Raw genomic sequence first — 25332 nt, 5'->3', positions numbered from 1 at the left:
GTAGCTAGTTTTGCGTCAGACTAATAAAACTTTTTAAACATCTTTGTTCCTAGTTGCCCTTATATAAAATTAGACTGAAAACCATCTCCTTTATATCTTTATTTTTGCAGTGAAATTAGGCGTTCAATTTGAGTTCAACCTGACATCAAACCCTGCCGTTTTCAGTAGTTTAAAAGTCATCAAAGTGTGCACAAAGAAAGACAAACAAATAGTAGCAGGTTAGTCAAGTACTACAAAAGTTCCGAAAACAAGTTTTAAAAAAGTAACAGAGATGATATACATTTTTGGAAAACAAGTTGAATAAGAAACACAGATGATATACATAACTGGGAAGGAATAAAACAGTATAATGATCGTTGATTACACCAACATTACAGACCATAGTCTGTACAAGACTCTTTATCTGGCACTTGTGGTTTCAATAGGGTAATCAGGTATGTACACTTTGACCTTGCCGTACCGGAAGTGCTGACCCCGATTGCGCTTTCCCGCCATTTCGACCAGCGACAGGAAGATCATTTATCGAAACCTAAGCCGATTTTCTAGCGATTGAACGCTTTGTCGACCCATCAGCAAAACCACCACACAGGTAATACCTCTGTTAGTTATCGAAATGTACTTAAACGACAGGAAAATATGATAACAACCTCTACAAGAGTATTTGGGGTCAATCGTACATCGACTCGGAATGGGGGAGGGGGGCATGAAGAAAGGAGGTCATGAAGTAGAGAGCCGATGCGCAGTAAAGGGCTTGTAAAAATATTTTGTTTTCATTTTCCCACCTTTACATTGGTAATAATAGTAATCTACTACGGCCTTGCTTTCTGACCGGAAATGATGTGGGTATCGGAACTGTTTTCTTTTCCATTGTCAATGTCAGATTATTTATTGTTCACAGACATGGACAAGGTACGCTCCGAGATTCCAACTGTGCAACATGTAAAAGACCCAAACAGCAGTGAGACATTAGACATGGGGAGGCAGCAAAACAAGGAAGAGGGCATTCCATGCGAGGAACCGTGCGGGGTAAAATATGACCATCCTACTAGTACTGTACAGGCTCGAGCAGAGCAGACGGCCGCGGGCAGGGTAGCAGTGAAACGTACTGCGGATAAACGCTTTGCGTGTTCGGAGTGTGACTATCGATCAGCTGATAGGACTGTCCTATCGAGACATATCAGAAAACATACAGGTGAAAAACCCTATACGTGTGACCGGTGCGATTATTCTGCTGCACTTAAGGGTAGTTTGGACCGCCATGTGAGAAAACATACAGGTGAAAAACCCTATACATGTGACCAGTGCGATTATTCTGCTGCACGGAAGGACAGTTTAGACCACCATATGAGAAAGCATTCAGATGAGAAACCTTATGCGTGTGACCAGTGCGATTATTCTGCTGCACGAAAGGGCAGTTTAGACCTCCATCTGAGAAAGCATACAGGTGAGAAACCTTATGCGTGTGACCAGTGTGACTATTCTGCTGCACAGAAACGCAGTTTAGACCGCCATATGACTAAGCACACCGGAGAAAAACCCTTCATGTGTGGAGAGTGTGGATACAGAACGGCGGTCAGGTCTCGCCTTTCCGGACATATGATAAAACACACAGATGAAAAACTCTACAAATGTGACCAGTGCGACTATTCCACAGCGTGGAAAAAAAGTTTGAAACAACACTTGCTAAAACACACTGGCGAAAAACCGTATACGTGTGGAGAGTGCGAATATAGGACGGCTGACCGGTCCAGCCTAACCGGTCATATGCGGAGACATCGCGGCGAGAAACCCTACAAATGTGACCAGTGTGACTATTCGTTTACCGAAAAAAGTCACTTAAGTCGACACGTGCGCAAACATTCTGGAGAAAAACCCTACATTTGTGGAGAGTGTGGGTACCGGGCGACTCAAAAGAACACACTGTCTCGGCATATGAGAACACATACAGGCGAAAAACCCTACAAATGTGACCACTGCGAATATTCCGCAGCTGAAAAGCGCAATTTAGTTAGCCATCTAGCACAGCACACTGGAGAAAAGCCCTACATGTGCGGCCAGTGTGGGTATTCGACAACTCAGCTCGCTAGCTTACGTTCACACATGAGAACACATACCGGTGAGAAACCCTACAAATGTGACCAGTGCGACTACTCTGCCGCACTGAAGGGCAATTTAGATCGACACATGTTCACACACACCGGTGAGAAACCCTTCGCGTGCGACACATGTGACTATAGAACGTCTGACAAGTTTGTACTTTCACTTCATATGAAGAGACACACTGGTGAGGAACGATACATTTGTTGGGAATGCGGGTACAAAACGACTAATAGGTCTTCCTTAACTGCGCATATGATGACACATACTGGGGAGAAACCTTTCAAATGTGAACAGTGTTACTTTTCAGCCGTATCGAGAGCCACTTTAAAGAAACACATAGCTGTTTCGGGACACGTAACTGACAGCACGGCTGAAAAAAAAAAAACAATGACAATTCCGCAACATAGAAACTGATTAGCTCACCACTTGCAAAACAACAGAGATGGCATGCAGATGAGAAAGCCCATGTTTACCATTAATGTGACCTTTATGACTCAACGAAAATCAACCCGCCAAAGGCAATTAAAAGCACACTCCTGTACACGGGTGTGGAGTGTGGCTGCAGGACAGACGGCAGGCCTGAGCAATGGTGGGAACAACAGTCTTGTACAGGATCGATGGACAAGAAAGTGACAAATTTAAAAGCATTGTAGGGATTCGCCCCGCGTATGGACACTAGTTTTGTTGCATTGTTTACCATCAGCAAATGATAACATATACTAGTATACAAATGTTATAACTGATAACCCTGTGCTAGCTGACTGATTGTATTCTCATAATTCTACATCAAGAAAAAGCAAGTTAAAAGAACTCATAGAATAATGCTGCAATCTCTGTTATCTGTTGCTTGTTGATGTTCCTACCTCACGGAAAACTACCTTTATTAGACCTACAATGGGTCAATTTAAGGTCAATATGAAGAGGTCAATTATAAGGTATGATGCCAATCGATTTGTGAACATATTTGTTGTATACTTGTAGTGTTTATCGTGCCTTTTCTAGTATTAATAGCAGTAGTAATGTTTTGTCGTCTTTTTTTACACATTCGTTTCACTTGAATGTACTGTAACAAAGTTATTTTATGATAACTAGCACTGTTTAAAGGTTATTTCGTTTGCACTGTTACATATTCGTTTAACTTGCACTTTCTTAGTAAAGGTTGCCTGGAAAGTGCCTAGTTCAATTTAGCCACAGGTTTCTTCTTTTTTTGAAAGTCACTGTATCATATATTGTTATGACTGTACTACCATATTCAAATCGTATTCATGTCTTTATCAACCAACATTCTTCGATTTGAAGATGTTTTTTGTAGTTTTTTGTATTATTGCTCCTCTTGGTTTAGAATGTAATAGCTATCTTACACATTATATTGTCTTTTTTTTAAATTGCTTACCTTTTGCCTCACTCACTCACTCACTCACTCACTCACTCCGAGACATACATGTAGACAAACTAGTATTAAAAGAGAGGTAATTGAAAGAGTCAATTCCTATTTATTGAAAACGTTTGAAATTGGTGTAATGCTTGGTTCTCGAAAATGGCACGAGGGCCACATTTTGCTGCAGCTCTGATTGTATTTCACCTGAATGCGTTGATTGATATCAAATATGAGGCGCTTACGTTGTAGAATCGCTGGCTGGTCTATATGTAGGGAATTGTGCCAAATGAAAATATGACTAGTGTAAAAAAAATGCGAAATCCAACATTTCATTAATCTTAACAATTATATTTGATCTGAAGAAGTAATATTTCTCTAAAACTTCGGAGATTTTTGCGCATCCAAATGCCGTATCAATCAGGCACCATATGAACGAACCCAATTGTGCAAAAGAGCACAAATATGACTAGCTCACAATTGACTTCTGCTGCTCGGAAAAAGATACACCTCAAGTCAAGAGAGCTGATAATTTTGACCTATCCAAACACTTGAATCATGTTTGTTTAGGGAAGACCTTAAAAATATATTCAAATTTGTTTCTTATTAGCGGCCTTTTCATACTAGATGGACACCGATTTTCTTTAGTTGAAAGCACATCAAACACTAGAAAGTTGGATCACCGTTTCTCTGCTGTAAAGTTGAGATATAAAAAAGAAACATAATGTGTTTACGCCAAAAATAGTCAACTCACGCATCTGGATGAAATTTCGAAACAGTCAGACGTGTCAGAGAGTATCCGCTATCTTTCGTCAGTGACTAATGAAAGATCTGGCAGAAATAGGTTTTATACGAAAGCTCTGAATAGATATGTTAATGAAGCAAATACAATTTTAGATGGTTCAATAGAGTAGTAAGTGTGTGATATAATGTGTTTGTCCTATGATTTCCTTCCTTGGTTGGAAGCTTGTAAGACATGGTGAGTGCGAACTAATCTTGACATCAAGCCTTGTGTATAGTTCAAAGAAAGTGGACTCATTTGTTGTGTTGCTGTATGTAGTTTTGCGGTTCGATATGAGCAGGGAAAATCCACATGTTTACAGAATGAAACGGGCAGTGAGTGAGGCTTTCATGCTACATATTCGAACGTTTCTGGTTTTACAGTGATAATCAGGTATATGGTTTTTGACCTTTCACCTCCGGCTGCACTGACCTGTGACTGCGCCTGTCCGCCATTTTGACCTGCGACGGAATATCATTTCTCCATATGTAAAGACGACTGTGAAACCAATCAACGCCTTATCGATCGTACAGCAGCATAACCACGCAGGTAAGATCATTGTTAGTTACCAGCGTTCCCTTATTTATTCCTATTCGACAGCAAAACAAGAGCATAACATACACTAATTTGAGAAGGATAATTTGCACACTGGCTTTGCCTGGGGAGGGGGGCATGGCGGGTGTAAGCGTTTCGAGGGCATGGAGCATACATTAAACCTCAGCAAATGTTCGTATATGTGTTTTTGCTTTGTTATCGTATTTGTTAAGATTAAAGGAAAGTTCAGTGCTTTCTAATCTGACTGGAAGCTAAGCTAAAATCTACACTTCTGATGCAATCCTGTATACCATGATTTGGCATTCCAAAGCCAGTGTTTTTTTTTTAAACAACCTAGTCTGAATACACATGAGCTTGCTCTGGTTATTTTGCCTTTCTGGGAATAAGAGCACATGCTGTAAGTCTGTTCTAGGAAAAGCAGATGGGCATGGATTGTCTGGAAATGTATACAGTATAGTATAATTTATAATCAGTTTTGACACTTGTTTTGGTTGTCTAAGAAATAGACGAGAGAAGCGGCGAGGTATCCATGGACGATCTGCCAACTAAACACCCTGGGAACGAGACAAACAGCAGCGAGAACGTAAACACTGGAAGGCAGAAGGACAGTGAAGAGGGCGGCCAATACGAGGAAAAGGGCGGGGTAAAATCTGACCATCCTCCCGTACAGGGTCGAACAGAGCAGATGGACAGGCTTGTAGTGAAACGTACTGCGGACAAACGCTTCCCGTGTATGGAGTGTGACTATAAGACAACCTCAAAGGCTGACCTGATAAGACACAACAGAAAACATACAGGTGAGAAGACATATGAATGTGACCAGTGCGACTACTCCGCTGCAAAGAAAGGCAACTTAGACCGACATATGACTAAACACACCGGAGAAAAACCCTACATGTGCGATTACTGTGGATTCAGGACAGCTAGCAAGTTTAATTTATACAAACATATGAGAAAACATACCGGCGAAAAGTACAAATGCGACCAGTGTGGGTATTGCGCTCCAGATAAAGACCTTTTAGCCCGCCACTTCTTTAAGCACAGTGGTGAGAAACCCTACACGTGTGAGGACTGCGGATACAAGACGGCTAACAGGTCTCATCTGTTCAGTCATATAAGAAAACATACAGGTGAGAAACCCTATAAATGTAGTCATTGCGACTATTCTGCCGCCCAAAAAATCACTTTACAACGACACGTAGCTAAACACACGGGAGAGAAAGTTGACAAACCGTACACGTGTAAAGAGTGTGGATTCGGAACGGCTGACAGGTGTCGCCTAACGACACACATGAGAACACATACAGGTGAAAAACCTCACAAATGTGGACATTGCAAGTACTCTGCTGCACGGAAAGACACATTAGAACAACACATGGCTAAACACACCGGAGAAGAATCTTACACGTGTGGAGAGTGCGGATACAAGACGAATTACAAGGCTTACCTTACCGTTCATATGCGAATCCATACCGGTGAGAAACCCTACAAATGTGACCAGTGCGACTTTTCTGCTACCACAAAATCTAATTTGAACCGACACTTGCGTAACCACGATGGAGAAAAACCCTACATGTGTGGTGAGTGCGGCTACCGGGCTGCTCAAAAGATTTCGCTATCTCGGCACATGACGACACATACAGGTGAAAAACCCTACAAGTGTGACCAGTGCGACTATTCTGCAGCTCAGAAGCGCAGTTTAACCAGCCATCTAGCACATCACACTGGAGAAAAGCCCTACATGTGCGGCCAGTGTGGGTATTCGACTACTCAGCTCGCCAGCTTACGTTCACACATGAGAACACATACTGGCGAGAAACCGTACAAATGTGACAAGTGCGACTACTCTGCTGCACGGAAGGGTAATCTTGAGCGACACATGTTCACACATACCGGTGAGAAACCCTTCGCGTGTGAAATATGTGATTACAGAACGTCCCACAAGTTTGAACATTCCAGACATATGAAGAGACACACTGATTAGGAATGATACATTCTTTGGGAATGCGGGTACAAAACTACTAAAAAGACATCCTTAGATAGGCATGTTATGACACATAGCGGGGAGAAACCCTTCAAATGTGACAAGTGTTACTATTCCGCCACAACCAAAGGTGATTTAAACAAACATATTGCCATTTCAGGACACGTATCTGACAGCAAGTTTAAAGATGATAAAACCATGACTTATTCTTTGCATGGGAACTCAAGACCATAGCTCACCGCAACCCGTACATGTCAGATACTCCACATGTTCATTTCTTGTGAAAACGGAAGTCTGACTTGTACGGAAGAACGCATATAGTTGACAAACCCTAGGCTCAACAGAGTTAATTTAGCACATTATCAAACACACTCCAAAAGAACTGCACATTTGTGCCAAGTGCGGCTACGGGGTGATAGGCTAGAGCAATTGTGGGAATCAGTCTTACACGGGACAGATATACAAGAAAGTAGTTAAAGATTGTAGGGATTCGGCGTGCGTAAGGTGAGAACAGTCTTGTAGAGGACAGACAGATGGGCAGGAAACAAAATAACTACAAAGTCATTTCAAGACCACTAGCACTGTTATAGAGTCATTTCACTTGCACTGTAGCAAAGTTATTTATCTTTCACAATTATCACGTTATTTCACTTGCAGTCATTTTCACTAAATATATCACTATCACTTACACTGTTAGAAGTAATCCGCAATTGTTCAGCTAATTTTGCTTCAAGGATTGTATGTTTCAAGGTACCAAGAGTTAATATTCTTCCTTTTATGTCTACCTAAACTATTGTATAATATAAGATCAGGCACGTAGTTTTAGGACTAGATAGCTCTGAAGTTCGATCAATGTTTTAATCGGACAACATTTGTCGATGTAAATACACAACAATTTAGTTTCTGCATCACAGCTAGTCTTGCTTGAGATCAAGATGCTATCGTGTACAATATTTTGTTTTCCTCTTTCTTTAGTTACACCATGACTTGTCTCATTTAATAGAAACTTATATGAAATAGTTAACTCGTATTTGTTCCACATGTTATCACTCATACGATTATCGAAATAAAGCTACTTGAAAGCACAGTTTTGTTATAATATTGTTGTAAATCTAGTGCAAAATAACTACCTTAACAAGCCTAGATATTAGGTTATGTTTCTGATAATCAAGATTTCAGACATATTGTTGGCCCCATTCAATTCTGACGAGTTTTTCTTTTAACCCTCAAACCACCGTAGCTTTTTTACGACTAATCTTACCGTATGGGGTCAAAACTGACCCCACAATGTTTTCTACAAATATAGCTTTATTGGTGACTATTTTTGTGGCTTGTATATATGTATAGTTTAAGTAATCTATAAGGGACAGTTTGACATGAATAGGTGTGAATAATTTCTGTTCATTATGATGATTTATGCAAAAATAGGGAACATCGTCTTTTGCAACTAACGCTATTCAGACAAGTGGGCTCTTTTGAGGCCTGCACCAACACTTGATGTCATATAGCATCTGAATGTCTTACTCTAGAACAACCAAACTTGGTCACCTTTGCTAAAATTTTGTTGGCAACAATTTTAAATGAATGAAATAACTAATCAAGGTTTTCATGTTGCTATGGCAACCGCCTTCTTAGCGCCATATTTGGAAAAAGTCGCTACTTTTGGATTTTACAATGTAATTCTAGGGCTGTCTTTTTAAACTGCACTTATTTTCTGACATCAATACCAACCAAATTAATTCACTATCACTTTTTTGATTTAATAGTCATAATTTATGCATATATTTGATTACGTCACCGGTCAAAATCAAAGATGGCGGACGATATAATAAGATTAGCTATAACCGGCTATTTCAACCTCAAATTTTATCATTACCATGTTTATTCAAACAGAAACAATCTTAATATAAACGCTTTGATCCATTTTTATTGTGTTATAAGGTTATATGATGAAAAAATGCATTTGAAATAATTCAAGATGGCGGAACCAAGATGGCGGATTTCGCTAGTGTAACTTGATATGAAAATGATTTTTATGACGTCATTTTGACGTCGTTCCTGTTGCCATCTACAAATAACGTCTTTGGATATATCATGATTTATCATACATAATTTCTACTTAAGTTTTATCGTGTACCTTTGAATTATATGGAAATACCCAATTTGTTTGTTTTCGTCAATAAAGTCACATAAATGACGTCATAATACGTCGCAACGTCATTAATATTTACGTTCATTTGAAAAATTTGTTTTTTTCACGTTTCTACAAAATCATATTTTGTAACTATGATCATGATAACCCTTATCATACATGATACTGGATGACAAGTATCAAAGAATAGGGAATATGAGTGCAGATTTTGCTGGGGTCAGTTTTGAGCCCACTGGACCATGCGTAAACTTTCTAGAATAACTTAATCAACAATGAGCCAATCTCGGTAAAAACTTGTGAGAAGTTATAAGACATATATACAAACAAACTCATAGAAGGAATTTTGTTTTCGACTCGAAATGTCAAAATGGCACATCTTGATATACGCCTGAGGTCAGTTTTGACCCCATACGGTGGTTTGAGGGTTAAGGGGGCCCATTCTACCCAAACATGAAACCATCAACATTACTTCATCAAAGTATGCTCATAGATATAGAAAGATTAAGACTAGAAGCGGATTATGACATAAGTAACACAGACAGTTGTACCACAAGAAACACAGATAACATACAGTTAAAGGTTTCAGTGGGGTAATCAGGTATACAAACTGTGACCCTTCAGCACCGGAAGTGCTGACCCGTGATTGCGCTATCCGCCATTTTGACCAGCGGTGTTGCGTGTTGCGGCAGAACGATGTTGCATCTAAGCCGATTTTCCAGACGATTGGGCGCTTTATCGACCCACAAAGAAAAGCAGAACACAGGTAAGACAGTTGTGAGTTATTAGCGTGCACTAATCAATGTCTATACCTCAGCAAGATCGTACCACAATAGTATGTTGTGGGTGAATCGTTCGTCAGCTCTGAATAGGGGAGGGGGGCATAACGTTACAATACGCTAGTTCGGAGTTGCTACTACGCATGTGCAGTGTCAAAGGTGAAGGCCCCTTGCAGACAGTTCTTGTCTCGACATTGTCTAGATTTGCATAACAACGCCCAGACGGGTTTGTTTACGTCTTGGGGGCCTTCACCTTTGAAACTGCACATGCGTAGTAGCAACTCCGAACATGCTAATTTCATGAACGAGACAGCCAATGGCAGTAGAGAATAATATGTCCGCGACAATAATAAACATGTTATCATCATCATCTTCATAATTGTCAAAATGTGGATTTATATATTAAATGGGCAACGGGGATTTTTTTAATGATTTCGGATAATTTATTGTTGTTCGCAGAAATAGACGAGAGACGCCCCGAAATTCCAACTGTTCTGCCAACTGGGCAACATGGACAAGACCCGGATAGTAGCGTGACATTCGATACGGAAATGCAGCAGAACAAGGAAGAGGAAGCGTGCGGGGTCAAATCTGACCAAACTGCCGTACAGCATGATGCAGGCAAGAAACCATACAAATGTGACCAGTGTGACTATGCTTCTAAGCAAAAGGGTCATCTAGAGCGACATATGCGTACACACAGCGGAGAGAAACCTTTCACTTGTGGGGAGTGCGAGTACAGGACGGCTGATAGGTCTAGCCTATCCAAACATATGAGGTCCCATACAGGAGATAAACCCTATAAGTGTGACCAGTGCGACTATTCTGCTGCACAGAAAGTCCATTTGGATCGACACATGGCGAAACATTCAGGAGAAAAATCCTTCATGTGTAAGGAGTGCGGATATAAAACGGCTTACAAGTCTATCCTACGTCAACATATGAAAAAGCATTCAGGTGAGAAACCATACAAATGCGACCAGTGTGACTATTCTTCAAAGCATGTGGGTGTTTTAAAGCGACACATGTTTACACACAGCGGAGAGAAACCTTTAATGTGTTTGGAGTGCGGGTACAGGACGGCCCATAGGTCTAGCCTATCCAAACATATGAGGACCCATACAGGTGTTAAACCCCACAAATGTGACCAGTGCGACTATTCTGCTGTTGTGAAGCAAAATTTAGATCAACACATGATCATACACACTGGTGAAAAACCCTATATGTGTGAAAAGTGCGGGTTCAGGACGGCCCATAAGTCTACCCTGACTGTCCATATGAGAATGCATGTCGGAGATGGGAAGCCCTATAAATGTGATCAGTGTGACTATTCTGCCATGACAAAGGTGTATTTGAATATGCACATGGCAAAACACACCGGTGACAAACGCTACCTTTGTGATAGGTGCGGGTACAGGACAGCAATCAGCTACTGCCTTTCCGTTCACATGAAAACACATGACGATGAGAGACCCTACAAATGTGACCAGTGTGACTACGCTGCCAAATTTAAAAGGAATTTTGATCGACACATGGCTACACACACTGGTGATAAACCCTTCAAGTGTACGGAGTGCCGATACAGGACAGCTGACCGGTCTACCCTATCCAGACATATGATGGTACATACGAATGACAAACCCTACAAATGTGATCAGTGTGACTATTCTACCAGAAGGAAAAACTATTTAAATACACACTTGGCCAAACATAGGATACATCTGCGGATACAGGACCTCTGACAGGCCTACCCTATCCAAACACGTCGTTAAAGATTGTTGGGATTCGGCTTGCGAGAACGGTCTTGTAGAGGACAGACAGATGGGCAGGAAACAAAATTGCGGTTCGCCTTGCGTATGAGGAATGTGGTGCCATATTTTGTATTGTTCATTATTGATGAATAACCTACAACATAGTTTAGTACATCTGAAAAGGTTTAATGTTGTAATCGTTGGCTGTTCACATTATATATCATATCAAGGAATAGTAACTTTAAAAAGATTGTTCATATTCAACGTATCATTATGTCAAGCTAATATACCAACCTGTACACATGCGTTTTATATAGAGTTCGGTTCTCATGCGCTTGCTTTGTCTTATTTTACAAAGTCGTAATTTGAACTGCTACAAAGTCATTTCAAGACCACTCGCATTGTTAATGTTACAGAGTCATTTCACTTACACCGTTGAAAAGTTATTCATGTTTCAATATTATTAGTTATCATCATCATCTAGATTAGTCATTATTTTACTTGCAATATCTTGAAGTCATTTTAACTAAATATATCATTTGCACTGTTGAACGTCACCCGCAATTTTCAGGTAATGTTGCTTTAAGGATTGTATGTTTCAAAGTAGCAACAATTAATATTGTTCCTTTTATGTCTACCTAAACTATTGTATGATATAAGATCAGGCACGTAGTTTTAGGACTAGTTAGGATATTGAAGTTCGATCAATGTTTTAATCGGACATTTGTCGATGTAAATACACAGCAATTTAGTTTCTGCATCACAGCTAGTCTTGCTTGAGATCAAGATACTATCTTGCACAATATTTTGTTTTCCTCTTTCTTTAGTTACACCATGACTTGTCTCATTTCATAGCAACTTACATGAAATAGTTTACTCGTATTTGTTCCACATGTTTATCACTCATACGATTATCGAAATAAAGCTACTTGAAAGCACAGTTTTGTTGTAATATTGTTGTATATCTGGTGCCAAATTACTATCTTAACAGCCTAAATATTTGGTAATGTTTCTAAGTATTAAAGCTTCAGACATATTGATGGTCCAATTCGACTCTGACGACTTGTTTTCAAAGGGGCCTATTCTACCGAAACATGAAATCATTAACATTGCTCATCAAAGTATGATGATAGTAAAAATACGACTAGGAGCGGATTAAAACATAAGTAATACAGAATTTTGTACCATAAGAAACACAGATAACACACATTCAGTTAAAGGAAAGGAAGGAATACAACAGGAAACTACACTAATGGCCACCAACACAAATCAAAATCTGAACAGCACTCTAACTCTATCATCGGTCATTCGTGGTTTCAGTGGGGTAATCAGGTGTATCAACTTTGACCCTTGAGCACCGGAAGTGCTGACTCGTGATTGCGCTTATCCGCCATTTTGACCAGCGGTGTTTCGTGTTGCGGCAGAACGATGTTGCATCTAAGCCGATTTTCTAGACAATAGGGCGCTTTATCGACCCACCAAGAAAAACAGGACATAGGTAAGACAGTTGTGATTTATCAGCGTGCACTAATCAATATCTGTACCTCAGCAAGATCGGACCACAATACTATATTATGGGTGAATCGCACAGGGAAACGACCTACCGACAATAGATTTCGGCCATTTTATGCAAATTAACGATTTTGCGACAGACCGGAAAATGGCGTCCCATTTGGCCCATTCAAACTTCCCACCAAACTAGAATTAGTAGAATAAGTTCTCTTCGTGGTACGCATTTAGAATTTATATCAAATTGTAGGTAGATTTGTCATAAAGATGATGGCGAAAACCGCACGGGCGTACCATTGAGAGGTAAGCTCAGACACGTCCGAAGAGTTGTAATACATTTAGATATGAAGTTCTGATGTGACCTCGCGAGATCTCGTGCGATCTTGCTCTGTTTCGCGAGTTTCGCGAGATCTCGTGTGATTTTGCGACAAAAAGCGAAATTACGGCCCGAAGCTGCCGGGGAGCTTACTTTAAGATGGAAATTTCACATATATATTTAAATATATATTATTGTGAGCTGCCGCGAGCAAATGTGACATAGGCGCCATTGTTAATGTTTCCCTGTGAATCGTTCGTCAGCTCGGAGTAGAGGAGGGAGGGGGGGGGGCTTAACGTTACAATAAGTCAGTTCGGAGTTGCTACTACGCATGTGCAGTGTCAAAGGTGAAGGCCCCTGGCTTACAGACAGTTCTTGTCTCGACATTGTCTAGATTTGCATGACAACGCCCAGACGGGTTTTGTTTACGTCTTGGGGGCCTTCACCTTTGAAACTGCACATGCGTAGTAGCAACTCCGAACTAGCTTATTTCATGAACGAGACAGCCAATGGCAGTAGAGAATGTGTGCATTTTTCTCTATATCAACGACAATGATAATCATGTTATCATCAGCATCGTCATCTTCATATATGTTGTCCCCATATGACCCCGCGATTGGCAAAGAAGGGGGGGGGGGTTCCAGGTTTATTTATCCAGGTTATCCGAGCTTTCTACAAACATACATGAGTGTTGAAGCATCAGAGAACATTTAGTTTTCTAAAGGGAAAAATAACATGCAGTGCCCCCAATGCTGGACAACAGAATCAATGTTGTTCACTTTTGGGCTTCAACCTACTTTGAGGGACACCGTGAAACTAGCTTTAAAGTTCATTGTTTTCGCTACCATGGTCCCCAACCCTCAGGCATGAGGATGGGAATAGGTAAAGGTTTTCGCACTGTTTCCTTAAATTTCCGTATGTGAATACAGTGAAATGACACTAGTACTGTTTCAGGGTCAGAATGTGGACATATACAGCATGTGGGAAACGGAATTTTTTTATGATTTCGGATAATTTATTGTTGTTCGCAGAAATGGACGAGAGACGCCCCGAAATTCCAACAGTTCTGCCCACTGGGCAACATGGAAAAGACCCGGATAGTAGCGTGACATTCGATACAGAAATGCAGCAGAACAAGGAAGAGGAAGCGTGCGGGGTCAAATCTGACCAAACTGCCGTATCGCATGATGCAGGCAAGAAACCATACAAATGTGACCAGTGTGACTATTCTTCAAAGCAAAAGGGTCACTTAGAGCGACACAAGTTGAAACACAGCGGAGAGAAACCTTTCACTTGTGTGGAGTGCGACTTCAGGACGGCTGATAGGTCTAGCCTATCCAAACATATGAGGACCCATACAGGTGATAAACCCTATAAGTGTGACCAGTGTGACTATTCTTCGAAGCGAAAAGGTGATTTACAGCGACACATGGTTACACACAGCGGAGAAAAACATATGAAAAAGCATGCAGGCGAGAGACCATACAAATGTGACCAGTGTGACTATTCTTCTAAGCAAAAGGGTCACTTAGAGCGACACAAGTTGAAACACAGCGGAGAGAAACCTTTCACTTGTAGGGAGTGCAAGTACAGGACGGCTGATAGGTCTAACCTATCCAAACATATGAAGTCCCATGCTGGAGAAAAACCCTTTAAGTTTAAGTGTGGCCAGTGCAACTATTCTGCTGTACAGAAGCGTACTTTAGACACTCACATGACTAAGCATTTAGGAGGAAGCACCTACTTGTGTGCTGAGTGCGGATACAAGGCGGATGACACGTTTAGCCTGTGCCAACATATGAAAAAGCATGCAGGCGAGAGACCATACAAATGCGACCAGTGTGACTATTCTTCTAAGCGAAAGGGTGATTTACAGCGACACATGGTAATACACAGCGGAGAAAAACCCTTTAAGTGTGACCAGTGCGACTATTCTGCTGTACAGAAACGTAGTTTAGTCACTCACATGACTAAGCATTTAGGAGGAAACACCTACTTGTGTGCTGAGTGCGGATACAAGGCGGACGACAAGTTTAGCCTGTGCCAACATACGAAAAAGCATGCAGGTGAGAAAACATACAAATGCGACCAGTGTGACTATTCTTCAAAGCATGTGGGTGGTTTAAAGCGACACATGTTTACACACAGCGGAGAGAAACCTTTAATGTGTTTGGAGTGCGGGTACAGAACGGCTGTGAAGAGCTATTTAGATCAACACATGATCAAACACACTGGTGAAAAACCCTACATGTGTGAAAAGTGCGGGTTTAGAGCGGCCCATAGGTCTACCCTGATTGTCCATATGAGAATGCATGTTGGAGATGGGAAGCCCTATAAATGTGATCAGTGTGACTATTCTGCCCGGACAAAAGTGTATTTGAATATGCACATGGCAAAACACACCGGTGACAAACGCTACCTTTGTGATAGGTGCGGGTACAGGACAGCAATCAACTACTGCCTTTCCGTTCACATGAAAACACATGACGATGCGAGATCCTACAAATGTGACCAGTGTGACTACGCTGCCAAAAATAAAAGGACCTTTGATCGACACATGGCTACACACACTGGTGAGAAACCCTACAAGTGTAAAGAGTGCCGATACAGGACGGCTGACCGGTCTACCCTATCCAGACATATGAAGGTACATACGGATGACAAACCCTACAAATGTGATGAGTGTGACTATTCTACCAGAAGGAAAAACTATTTAAACACACACTTGGCCAAACATAGGACACAGATGCAAATACCAGACCTTTGACAGGTCTACCCTATCCAAACACGTAGAACAGTATTGAGGTAAAAATGTGACCAGTGCAACTTTTCTGCTTCTGTCATTAGAATCGCCCTGATGAAGGCGAAAGATGGGTCACCGAAACTTCTGTTGAATCAGTCACTTGGTTGTGTAAAAAAAAACGGAATTTTATTATTTTATTTTATGTGAATGTCTAAAGTTGGTTTAGACATACACATGGTGAAAAACTTTGCATGGAGTTTTGGTTTCACTAGAATTTACAGCGTAGTTTACATTAATTGATAATGAGTAAAAGCTATAAAGTGATCTATTTACGTTCAACTTGGAATCTTCGACCAGTTGAACTGTCATTTTGTGGCCAATAGTTATACATTGAAATGTTATGCTGGTAAGGCCCCTTGACGCCTTTTGTATATACATATCTATAACCTAGACACAGGTAGTTGCAAACATAGATATTGTATGCCTCGATCCGATGGGAGCGTTCTGCCTTCAATCATTGGTGTAATAGTGAATAAGTACTAATATTCCAAGCTGTATATAGCTTTTAGGTAGCAAAATCTCACAGACCTTGACATACCTTCCCAATGTTCCGTTGAAGCTTAACATGTTTATATCGTATTTATAAATAGAGGTTTATTGCAAGTTCATGCCCGTGGGCTAATTGCAAATACATGGTAAAAACATAGGGAAAAAAACATACATACGTCAGTTAACTGTGTCTGACTTTGTTGTAACAATTGGCTACTAGTACTAAATGCAATTGTTGGCTATATCTAAACTAGCTGGGTTTGACTTCTTTTTGGAGGCAGTGGAAGACGAAACGTCCCACTTTTTCTAGTATTTGTGGGTTCTGTGATTTCAAGAGAAATGTAGCTTTTTGTTCATCCGTGAATGTGTAACAGTAGTGGTATTTCTTGGTAACTTGTTTACATAATTCGGTTCTTTCGTCACGGTTAAATAGACATTTGGAAATAAAATGCGTTTCGTCTTCGACCGCCAATTCTTTGGCACACTGGTAAACTCTTATATCGTCCTCTCTCTATTTCTAGGGAGTGAGCACTAATTCTTAATTTGCTGATGGCCGAGAGCGACTCGAAATCAGCAAGTTCTAGGTACCTCTCTCTAGTGTATACAGTTTTACAAATTTTACACTAGAGAGAGTGTATTATTACTATTGTTGCTATGTACTATTATGTAAGGGGTTGAACCCCCCAGGAATCGTTGAAAAACGCCGCCAGGCGATACTGTATTCCTGGTTGAATAAATAAACAAGCAAACAAACTATGTTTACCCGCTGATGATTTGCATTATGTGGTTAAATAAAATGAACTGCTTGACTTAAAGTTTCTTGTCGTTTTCTTTATGCATTTCATATTCTTGCGCAGTAAAGATGCTAGAATACAATGTTATATATGTGAAATGTTTTGTGAATAAGTCAACGCGTTTTGCCCTTTCGCCGGAGCACTGAATACGTTTCATGTGATACTGAATCTACTGTACTGCATTTAGCCTGTGTGGGCATGAGCGTGCAAACAAAGATCAACATTCAATTGTCGTTATACTATATTTAATCATTGTAGTATTATATTTATATTATGTATCATCATTACGTTTACCTTCTAATTTCATTATGATAATATGTCAAAATGAAATGAAAAGTTCGACTCATCGTTTCTTCTTAGGCTCTACCATCCTCCGCTGGTTGCTTGGAAAATAGTAGAAATTGGCCAAAATAGAGTCAATTTTTATGAAGGGAGTCGGCTACGGAGATAGTGTCCGAATGTTACCCTCCATGGCCAAAGTCCCCCGGCAAATGTTCTCCCTATAGCCGGCGCGGTTAGTCTGGTAGAGACTAGTTTCTTCTCGTGTTGTTTATTTTGTTTGTCCTATTCATGCCCAGTGAAGATACGCGTATACAATATAAATGTGAAGTATGTTATTGTTTCAATCATATGGATACTTTGTGAAAAAAAACATTAATAAACTTACTCAAGGCGGCACATATGGTGTTATCTGCCATGTGCATTTCTATTTGGGTCATCGGGAACAAAAGATGTGACCTTTCACCGGAGTAAGCATTGACCCGTGACTCAAGTTCTCCGCCATTTTGGAAGATAGCTTGTAGAATTTTTAAGACTTTATCTAACGACTTGTCGATCCTACAACGAATCCAGCACACAGGTAAGACATTCATTAGTTATCAACGGTCAATGTTCGGTGCTTACACGACAGCAAAAAAGAACCGCATGAGTACAATGTTTGTGACTCTTACATTTAGCTTTGAATGGGCAAGGAGGTTAAATATACTTGGAATGGGGGAGGGGGGGCATGGGGTGTGTTATGTTATGTACCATACATCCGATGCACAGTAAGCTCACTCATGGAAAACGTTAACGGAAATAACACAATCAAAAACTATGATTACCTGCAGATAGCTATGCCACACTTGACGATATGGGACATTATGTATGTATATTTTGCTAAAAGTTGTATAATACTATAATGATGAAAATGTAGGTATAGTATCTGTATTTTTCAGTTTTCGGCATTGCTTTGTTGTCTTTAGAAATGGACGAGAGGTGCAGCGAGATTCTGGTGGACGAAATACCAGCAGTACAGCCTGGAAACGAGACAAACAGTGGCGAGAAATTAGACACGGGAAGGCAGCAGAAGCAGGAAGAGGAAATCCCATGCCAGGAGACATGCGGAGTAAAATCTAACCATCCACCCGTACTGGGTCGGACAGAGCAGACGGATAGGCTTGAAGTGAAACGTGCTGTGGACAAACGCTTCGCGTGTACGGAGTGTGACTACAGGGCAGCTAAAAATAGTGAACTATCAAAACATATCAGAAGGCATACAGGTGAGAAACCCTATAAATGTGACCAGTGCGACTATTCTGCTGCACGGAAAGGCAATTTAAAGTGCCACATGGCAAAGCACACTGGCGACAAACGTTACATGTGTGGAGAGTGCGAATACAGGACGACTTCTAGATCTCAACTATCCCTTCATATGAGAAAACATACAGGTGAAAAACCCTATAAGTGTGACCAGTGTGGCTATTCCACGGCACACAAACGTTCTTTAGACCAACACATGGCTCAACATACCGGTGAAAAACCCTATATGTGCGGTGAGTGCGGATACAGGACAGCTAATAGGTCTCATCTTTACAGACATATGAGAAAGCATACCGGTGAGAAACCCTATAAATGTGACCAGTGCGACTATTCTGCTGCACGAAAAATATGTTTAGACCAACACATGGCTAAACACACGGGTGACAAACCGTACATCTGTGAAGAATGCGGGTTCAAAACGGCTAACAGGTCTCGTCTATCCGCACATAGGAGAACGCATACAGGCGAAAAACCCCATAAGTGTGACCAGTGTGAGTTTTCAACTGCTACACCACACAATTTACACCAGCACATGCTACGACACACGGGAGACAAACCCTACATGTGCGAGGAGTGCGGATACAGGACGACTTCAAGAACTCACTTATCCGAACATATAAGAACACATACAGGCGATAAACCATATAAGTGTGATCAATGCGACTATTCTGCTGTCAAAAAAGGCCATTTAGACCAACACATGGCTAAGCACACCGGAGAAAAGCCCTACATGTGTGAAAAGTGCGGATACAGAACGATTGCTAGGTGTTATCTTACCGTACATATGAGAAGACATACGGGTGATAAACCATATAAATGTGATCAATGTGACTATTCTGCTGTCAAGAAAGCCCACTTAGATTACCACATGGTTAAGCACACTGGAGAAAAGCCCTACATGTGTGGAGAGTGCGGGTACAGGACGAACCGTAAGTTTGTCCTAACCGTACATATGAAAAAGCATGCTGGCAAGAGCACATAAATATGTGACCAATGTGACTTTTCTGGCAAAACTGAAAGCAATTCAAAGTATCACTTCATAAAACACACTATAGGATTATGAATACAGTTGACAGTTATGGAAAAGGAAGCAAAGCGCTGTAGGGAGTCACCTTGTATGTACGTAGGACATTATGAAGTCTTTGTTGTTGTTTGCCTTTAGCAAATATCAAAACATGGTTTATTAGAAGGTACAACTTTGTGCTTGTTGGCTGTTGAAATTCCCCGTCAAGGAAACTTCAACTAACCTGTGGCATTGTGTGTCACCATACATTAGAATGGTGATGATACATTAGAAAATGTATATTACCTGTTCATTGATTTTTCTACCTAAAAACAACTTCATGTGACCCAAACTAAGCACACCACAGATCACAAGAGTTTCCTCAGAAGGGACATCATAAGGTCGAGCTGTAATACCGACATATAAGTATTTGTTTTGTACAACGACTATGCCTAATGTATTGGCTATTTTTCGTTTTGTTTTGTTTACAAAGTCGTTTCACTTGTACTGTTACTAAGTCTTCTCAAGATTGCCCTGTTAGACAGTTATGTACTTTGAAGCGTTCCAAAGTCAGTTCACTAGCACTTCTAGAGCTAATGTTTCCCACAGAGGTTCCTGTACTATTCAAGTTATAATTAGCGAAAGTTTTTTTTTCTTCACCTTTGACCAACATTCTTTGTCAAGATACAACATTCTAGTTTCAACACCTTAGCTAATCTTGCTTGAACCATACACAACTTTTTTATTTTCTTATTTCTTCAGTAAAGTTGACTTGTCATATTTAGTTGAAACTGACATGAAATAGTTAACCAGCATTTGTTTGCCACTGATATAACACTTGGTTCTTGAAATAAAGCTATTCGAAACCACAATTGTGTTGTAATTATGCGTTTATTATCTCCATGCAAATGTTGTGTTTGTGTGTCCTTGTTTCCGGATGTTTGTAGTCAGTATAACTCAAGAACGCCTAGATGGATTGTGATGATATTTGGTATGGCAGTAGTTGTTGAGAGGGCAAAGGTCAATGATAATTTTGGCCCGTCTGGTATGTGACCTTGGCACTGCAGCAGAACTTCCATGTTATGTATATTTTGACCAGAACGTAATATGGTCTATATTTTTTTGTGGCAGATAGTTTGTAATGCAATGAACAAGTGTTATAGGTTGGGCCCCCTACCAGCTTGCTCTAGAACTGCAGGGGCGTTTTTGTTACAATCTTCCAAGGATAATAACTAAACAAAGGAACGACGATGATATTTAGTATGTGGGTAGCTTAATTAGAGATGTACATAATGTAATGCAAATTATGCAAATTGCATAACTGAGAAATAGAGAGACATTGATAGATAAAAATTATGTAATAAAGACCTAATTTGCATAATTAATGAGGAAATTCTGTGGCATTTGGAAGTTATGTGACGGTAAACATGGTTGAAAATGAAGGCCTGATTTGCGTAATATATTTCATGAAGACATGATGTCTCCTAACTCTTGCTTCACCTCTGAGTTCTTCGGAATCAATATTGATGCAAATGTTAGCTGCTCACGTTTCAGAATCATTTTGTCATCTATGTTTGGAATTCACTTGACGGTTCATTATACCGTTTTGTTATTACATTGTTTTCTTGTTACTGGCCTGTAAATATATAATAAGAAAACGTTAACTTGAACAGACAACAGCTGAAGCCTGCGGAGGATATGAAAATGGCCATAGGAAAACGAGAAAGTTTATGCCAAAATGAAATCCAATCTTTTTCCCTACCTTTCATCCAAAGTTCGTCTCCGTTTGAACAATGTCTATTATTTCAGAGCATCCGATGAGATTCTGGTGACGACCAAGTGTGAAGATAAGATGCAGTTCATACTGTAAATGCAGAAATGCTCGCGGTGGTTCTACGTTCGCGGTTTTCGCGGTGAACTCTTCAGCGCGAACTTAAATCCACCATGAAACTTTTTGCCCGCCTATGACTGCAGCCCTACTATTGTATCAAACGCAAAACTTAATAAAAACCACCGCGAACACCCCATTTTCTCCTTACCGCGAAATTGACTACCGGCGAAATCAAATACATTTACAATACCAATACTGTGCCTACGAAGATACAGCGACTTGCAGTTCGGTTGGAGTATCAGGCAGGTCAACTTTGACCTTTGCCGGCCTAGTAGATGACCCTCGGAATCACTCCTGTCGGCCATATTGGATTAGGAGAACGTTTCTCGGAATCTACGGCAGCATTTCAAGGCTGTATCAATCATGGAGCATTATAATCCGACAGGTGAGATCATTCTTGATGTTCAGTGATAATCTCCTGATGATGCATTAAGAACTTGAGGATTACAGTTCTTAGTGGAATCCTCATCTGCAAGCACATGTTACAGTCCTGCTTGCTTTGAGCGTATTTGATTTGATTTGATCTGATCAAATTTGCTTTGGCGGTGTTTGCGTTTGTACGTTTTTCTAAAGATATCTCAAGCCTTGAGAGATCTGAAAAAAGCGCGTATCATAGACACAAAGAAAAAAGACGTACGAATGCAACACCACCAAATACGCTCCAAAGAAGCCCGACTACTAGTCTGATTGATTAGGAAGCATATGTCGGTTGTAAATGAGAGTGGGGGAAGTGACGGGTATATCGTGAGGCGGCGGGGATGGGGGCAGGGAACTACATATAGATTAAAATCGATATGAAGATATAGCTTGCTATTGGGTAAATTGAAGACGTACTCTAGTACGCGTATAGTTTTCTTTTGGGGGGGGGGGTCGAGTTGTTGAACCTGGGGGGGGGGGGTCATCAACCTCAATGATTTAGACTATCGCTTTGTCATCACCTTTAGAAATGGACGACCAGACAACGGACACGGGAATCCAACAGGACACCACAAGGGTTATTGTTTCCGAGGAAGTTTGTGGGGTACAAATTATGAAGCATGACAAGCGTTATGTACAGTTGCCCGTAGGATGTGAGGTAGACAATGATGATAAGCAGGCCTCGCCACAACTTCATGCACAGCGTCCTGAAGGATCGTCCGACATGCAGGACGTGAAACACCGTGCTGTGGACCCATCCTGTAGCTACTCGTGTAACCAGTGTGACTACAAGACGAATGAAACGCGTTACCTAACTCAGCATGTCAAAGAACATGGTGAAAGAAAACAATGGAAGTGCGACCAATGTGACTTTTCTACACGGTGGAAAAAGAGCTTACAGGAACACATCGCGGGCCACAATGGTGACAAACCCTACATGTGTGAAGAGTGTGGATACAGGACGGCTAAGAAGTCTAATCTGTCCCTACACACAAGAACACATACAGGGGAGAAACCCTACAAATGTGACCAATGCGACTTTTCTTCAGCAAGGCAGAATAGCCTACGTCGACACATGCTTAAACACAGTGGGGAGAAGCCATACAGATGTAATGTGTGCGACTATTCTGCAGCACAAAAGACTGATTTAGACAGGCACATGGCTAAACACACTGGAATAAAACCCTACATGTGTGGAGAGTGCGAGTACAGGACGGTGAATAGGTCTAGCCTACGTGCACATATGAAAAGACATACAGGCGAGAAACCCATCAAGTGTGACCAGTGCGATTATTCAACTGCAAGGAAAGTCAATTTAGACCGACACATGGCTAAACACACGGGAGACAAACCCTATACGTGTGGAGAATGCGGGTTCAGGACGGCTTATGGGTCTTGTCTATCAGAACATATGAGAAAGCATACAGGTGAGAGACCCTACAAATGTGACCAGTGCGACTATTCAACTGCTAGAAAAAGCAATTTAGACCAACACACGCTACGACACAGCGGTGAAAAACCCTACATGTGCGGGGAGTGCGGATACAGGACGGCTGGTAGGTCTTACCTAGCCATACATATGAGAACACATACAGGTGTTAAACCTTATAAGTGTGACCAGTGCGACTATTCTGCAGCACAGAAATGTTCTTTAGACCTACACATGGCGAAACACACCGGAGACAAACCCTACATGTGTGATGAGTGCGGGTACAGAACGGCTTTAAGGTCCAATCTAACCACACATATGAGAAAGCATACGGACAAGAAACCGTACAAATGTGACCAGTGTGACTATTCTGCTGCACATACAAGCATTTTAGTCCAACACATGGCTAAACACACTAAACCATACATGTGCGGGGAGTGCGGATTCAGGACGTTTGGAAGGTCTCTCTTGTCCCAACACATGAGAACTCATACCGGTGAAAAACCTTATAAATGTGACCAGTGTGACTATTCTGCTTCTCAGAAAGGCAATCTAGACAGACATGTGTCTAAACACACCGGAGAGAAACCCTTCATGTGTGAAGAATGCGGGTACGGAACGACGGACAGGTACTTTCTTTCCCTACATATGAGAAAACATACAGGAGACAAACCCTACAAATGCGACCAGTGCGACTATTCTGCTTCTCAAAATTCTAATCTAATTAAGCACATGACTAGACACACTGGTGAGAAACCCTACAAGTGTGACAAGTGCGACTTTTCTGCTGCGAGGCAAAGTAGTTTGAGCCGCCACATGCTGAGACACACTGATCACTTAACAAACACTGCATGTCTGGGAAGTGCGGGTACAGGACTGACAGATATGACCTGATAAAATATCTGAGAAAACATCAACTTGGTGGTAGCTAGATGACTGTACATACCTGTGTATATTGTTAAGTCCGACCTCTGACCTCTCATCTCCATTATCACTTAAATCAATGTTGTTGTAAATGTAGATACATGTGTTAGGTTTGGCAGGTGCTCTAGTGTTAGTGTATCTAAAATTGTAATGTGTTATTATGACGACTCAGGAAAAACAGTGTAGTATGTGTGATGTACTCACTAATGGAGACCCTTCATATAAACAAATAAAAAAAAACTTGTAAAAGTCCGATAAATGTGACCAGTGATACTACTCTGTACATGTGGAACAGAAATGTAATTTGAAAGGACGCAAACTTTAATCTGTTGAAGGGCATTGTAAGTGTGAAAAGTGCAGACTCATAACGGCTATCAGGTCTAAATTCGCCCAGCACGGGGATTTATCTGATTATTTATTATGCCTGTCCAACACAGTGGACGGTAAGGTGCAATAAGTAGACCATGTCGAGGACACATTTTGAAGGCCACCATCCCGACAAAACCATAAACGACTATGTTCAATAGATATTGATACGACAGAGGAAAGAAGTAATCTAAATCAACTTAGGAAATCAACTTAGGAAATCAACTACACAACAGAAAAGAAATGCTGAAATCAAATCTGTACAATATTAATATAAAATAGGATAGAGTAGGGTGAAATTAGCGAAGCCTTGTAGTAAGGCAAGTGGCATTACCG

The 25332-nt window shown here is 40.9% G+C and overlaps 6 protein-coding genes across 7 annotated transcripts; all 6 read left to right on the top strand.

Moving 5' to 3' along the window:
• The first annotated feature begins 466 nt into the window (after positions 1 to 466).
• Positions 467 to 3476, top strand: LOC136442277 (zinc finger protein 569-like). The gene is made up of 2 exons (XM_066439048.1): positions 467 to 589; positions 899 to 3476. Exon 2 carries the CDS (start codon positions 901 to 903, stop codon positions 2512 to 2514), a length of 1614 nt encoding a protein of 537 aa, XP_066295145.1. The 5' UTR covers positions 467 to 589; positions 899 to 900; the 3' UTR covers positions 2515 to 3476.
• Positions 3477 to 4683: 1207 nt separating this feature from the next.
• LOC136442284 (zinc finger protein 845-like) lies at positions 4684 to 7882 on the top strand. Of its 2 annotated transcripts, none has more exons than XM_066439059.1 (2): positions 4684 to 4805; positions 5318 to 7882. In XM_066439059.1, the coding sequence occupies exon 2, from the start codon at positions 5341 to 5343 to the stop codon at positions 6793 to 6795; it is 1455 nt and encodes a 484-aa protein (XP_066295156.1). In that variant the 5' UTR covers positions 4684 to 4805; positions 5318 to 5340; the 3' UTR covers positions 6796 to 7882. The 2 variants fall into 2 exon arrangements, with proteins under 2 accessions (XP_066295156.1, XP_066295155.1); XM_066439058.1 differs by having other exon boundaries at positions 5312 to 7882.
• Positions 7883 to 9580: 1698 nt separating this feature from the next.
• LOC136441955 (zinc finger protein 431-like) lies at positions 9581 to 12414 on the top strand. The gene is made up of 2 exons (XM_066438519.1): positions 9581 to 9710; positions 10183 to 12414. The coding sequence occupies exons 1-2, from the start codon at positions 9641 to 9643 to the stop codon at positions 11463 to 11465; spliced, it is 1353 nt and encodes a 450-aa protein (XP_066294616.1). The 5' UTR covers positions 9581 to 9640; the 3' UTR covers positions 11466 to 12414.
• Positions 12415 to 12851: 437 nt separating this feature from the next.
• LOC136441946 (zinc finger protein 665-like) lies at positions 12852 to 16900 on the top strand. The gene is made up of 2 exons (XM_066438510.1): positions 12852 to 12972; positions 14331 to 16900. Exon 2 carries the CDS (start codon positions 14333 to 14335, stop codon positions 16064 to 16066), a length of 1734 nt encoding a protein of 577 aa, XP_066294607.1. The 5' UTR covers positions 12852 to 12972; positions 14331 to 14332; the 3' UTR covers positions 16067 to 16900.
• Positions 16901 to 18168: 1268 nt separating this feature from the next.
• On the top strand, positions 18169 to 20689 carry LOC136442223 (zinc finger protein 431-like). The gene is made up of 2 exons (XM_066438975.1): positions 18169 to 18244; positions 18630 to 20689. The coding sequence occupies exon 2, from the start codon at positions 18632 to 18634 to the stop codon at positions 19946 to 19948; it is 1317 nt and encodes a 438-aa protein (XP_066295072.1). The 5' UTR covers positions 18169 to 18244; positions 18630 to 18631; the 3' UTR covers positions 19949 to 20689.
• Positions 20690 to 22144: 1455 nt separating this feature from the next.
• LOC136442462 (zinc finger protein 845-like) lies at positions 22145 to 24696 on the top strand. The gene is made up of 2 exons (XM_066439327.1): positions 22145 to 22245; positions 22805 to 24696. The coding sequence occupies exons 1-2, from the start codon at positions 22224 to 22226 to the stop codon at positions 24598 to 24600; spliced, it is 1818 nt and encodes a 605-aa protein (XP_066295424.1). The 5' UTR covers positions 22145 to 22223; the 3' UTR covers positions 24601 to 24696.
• The last annotated feature ends 636 nt before the right edge of the window (positions 24697 to 25332 follow it).

This window comes from Branchiostoma lanceolatum, chromosome 9 (assembly GCF_035083965.1).
Source record: "Branchiostoma lanceolatum isolate klBraLanc5 chromosome 9, klBraLanc5.hap2, whole genome shotgun sequence".
Lineage (NCBI taxonomy): Eukaryota > Metazoa > Chordata > Leptocardii > Amphioxiformes > Branchiostomatidae > Branchiostoma > Branchiostoma lanceolatum.
Note: the sequence above shows the minus strand (reverse complement) of the source record. Positions and strands in the feature narration are given on the sequence as shown.

What these genes read in the sequence shown, in the direction of transcription:
- LOC136442277 (XM_066439048.1), top strand. Translation starts at nt 901, where the DNA reads ATGGACAAGGTACGCTCCGAGATTCCAACTGTGCAACATGTAAAAGAC.
- LOC136442284 (XM_066439059.1), top strand. Translation starts at nt 5,341, where the DNA reads ATGGACGATCTGCCAACTAAACACCCTGGGAACGAGACAAACAGCAGC.
- LOC136441955 (XM_066438519.1), top strand. Translation starts at nt 9,641, where the DNA reads ATGTTGCATCTAAGCCGATTTTCCAGACGATTGGGCGCTTTATCGACC. An exon ending in CAAAGAAAAGCAGAACACAG is followed by an intron (nt 9,711 to 10,182) that starts GTAAGACAGTTG and finishes TGTTGTTCGCAG; the next exon opens with AAATAGACGAGAGACGCCCC.
- LOC136441946 (XM_066438510.1), top strand. Translation starts at nt 14,333, where the DNA reads ATGGACGAGAGACGCCCCGAAATTCCAACAGTTCTGCCCACTGGGCAA.
- LOC136442223 (XM_066438975.1), top strand. Translation starts at nt 18,632, where the DNA reads ATGGACGAGAGGTGCAGCGAGATTCTGGTGGACGAAATACCAGCAGTA.
- LOC136442462 (XM_066439327.1), top strand. Translation starts at nt 22,224, where the DNA reads ATGGAGCATTATAATCCGACAG. An exon ending in GGAGCATTATAATCCGACAG is followed by an intron (nt 22,246 to 22,804) that starts GTGAGATCATTC and finishes CATCACCTTTAG; the next exon opens with AAATGGACGACCAGACAACG.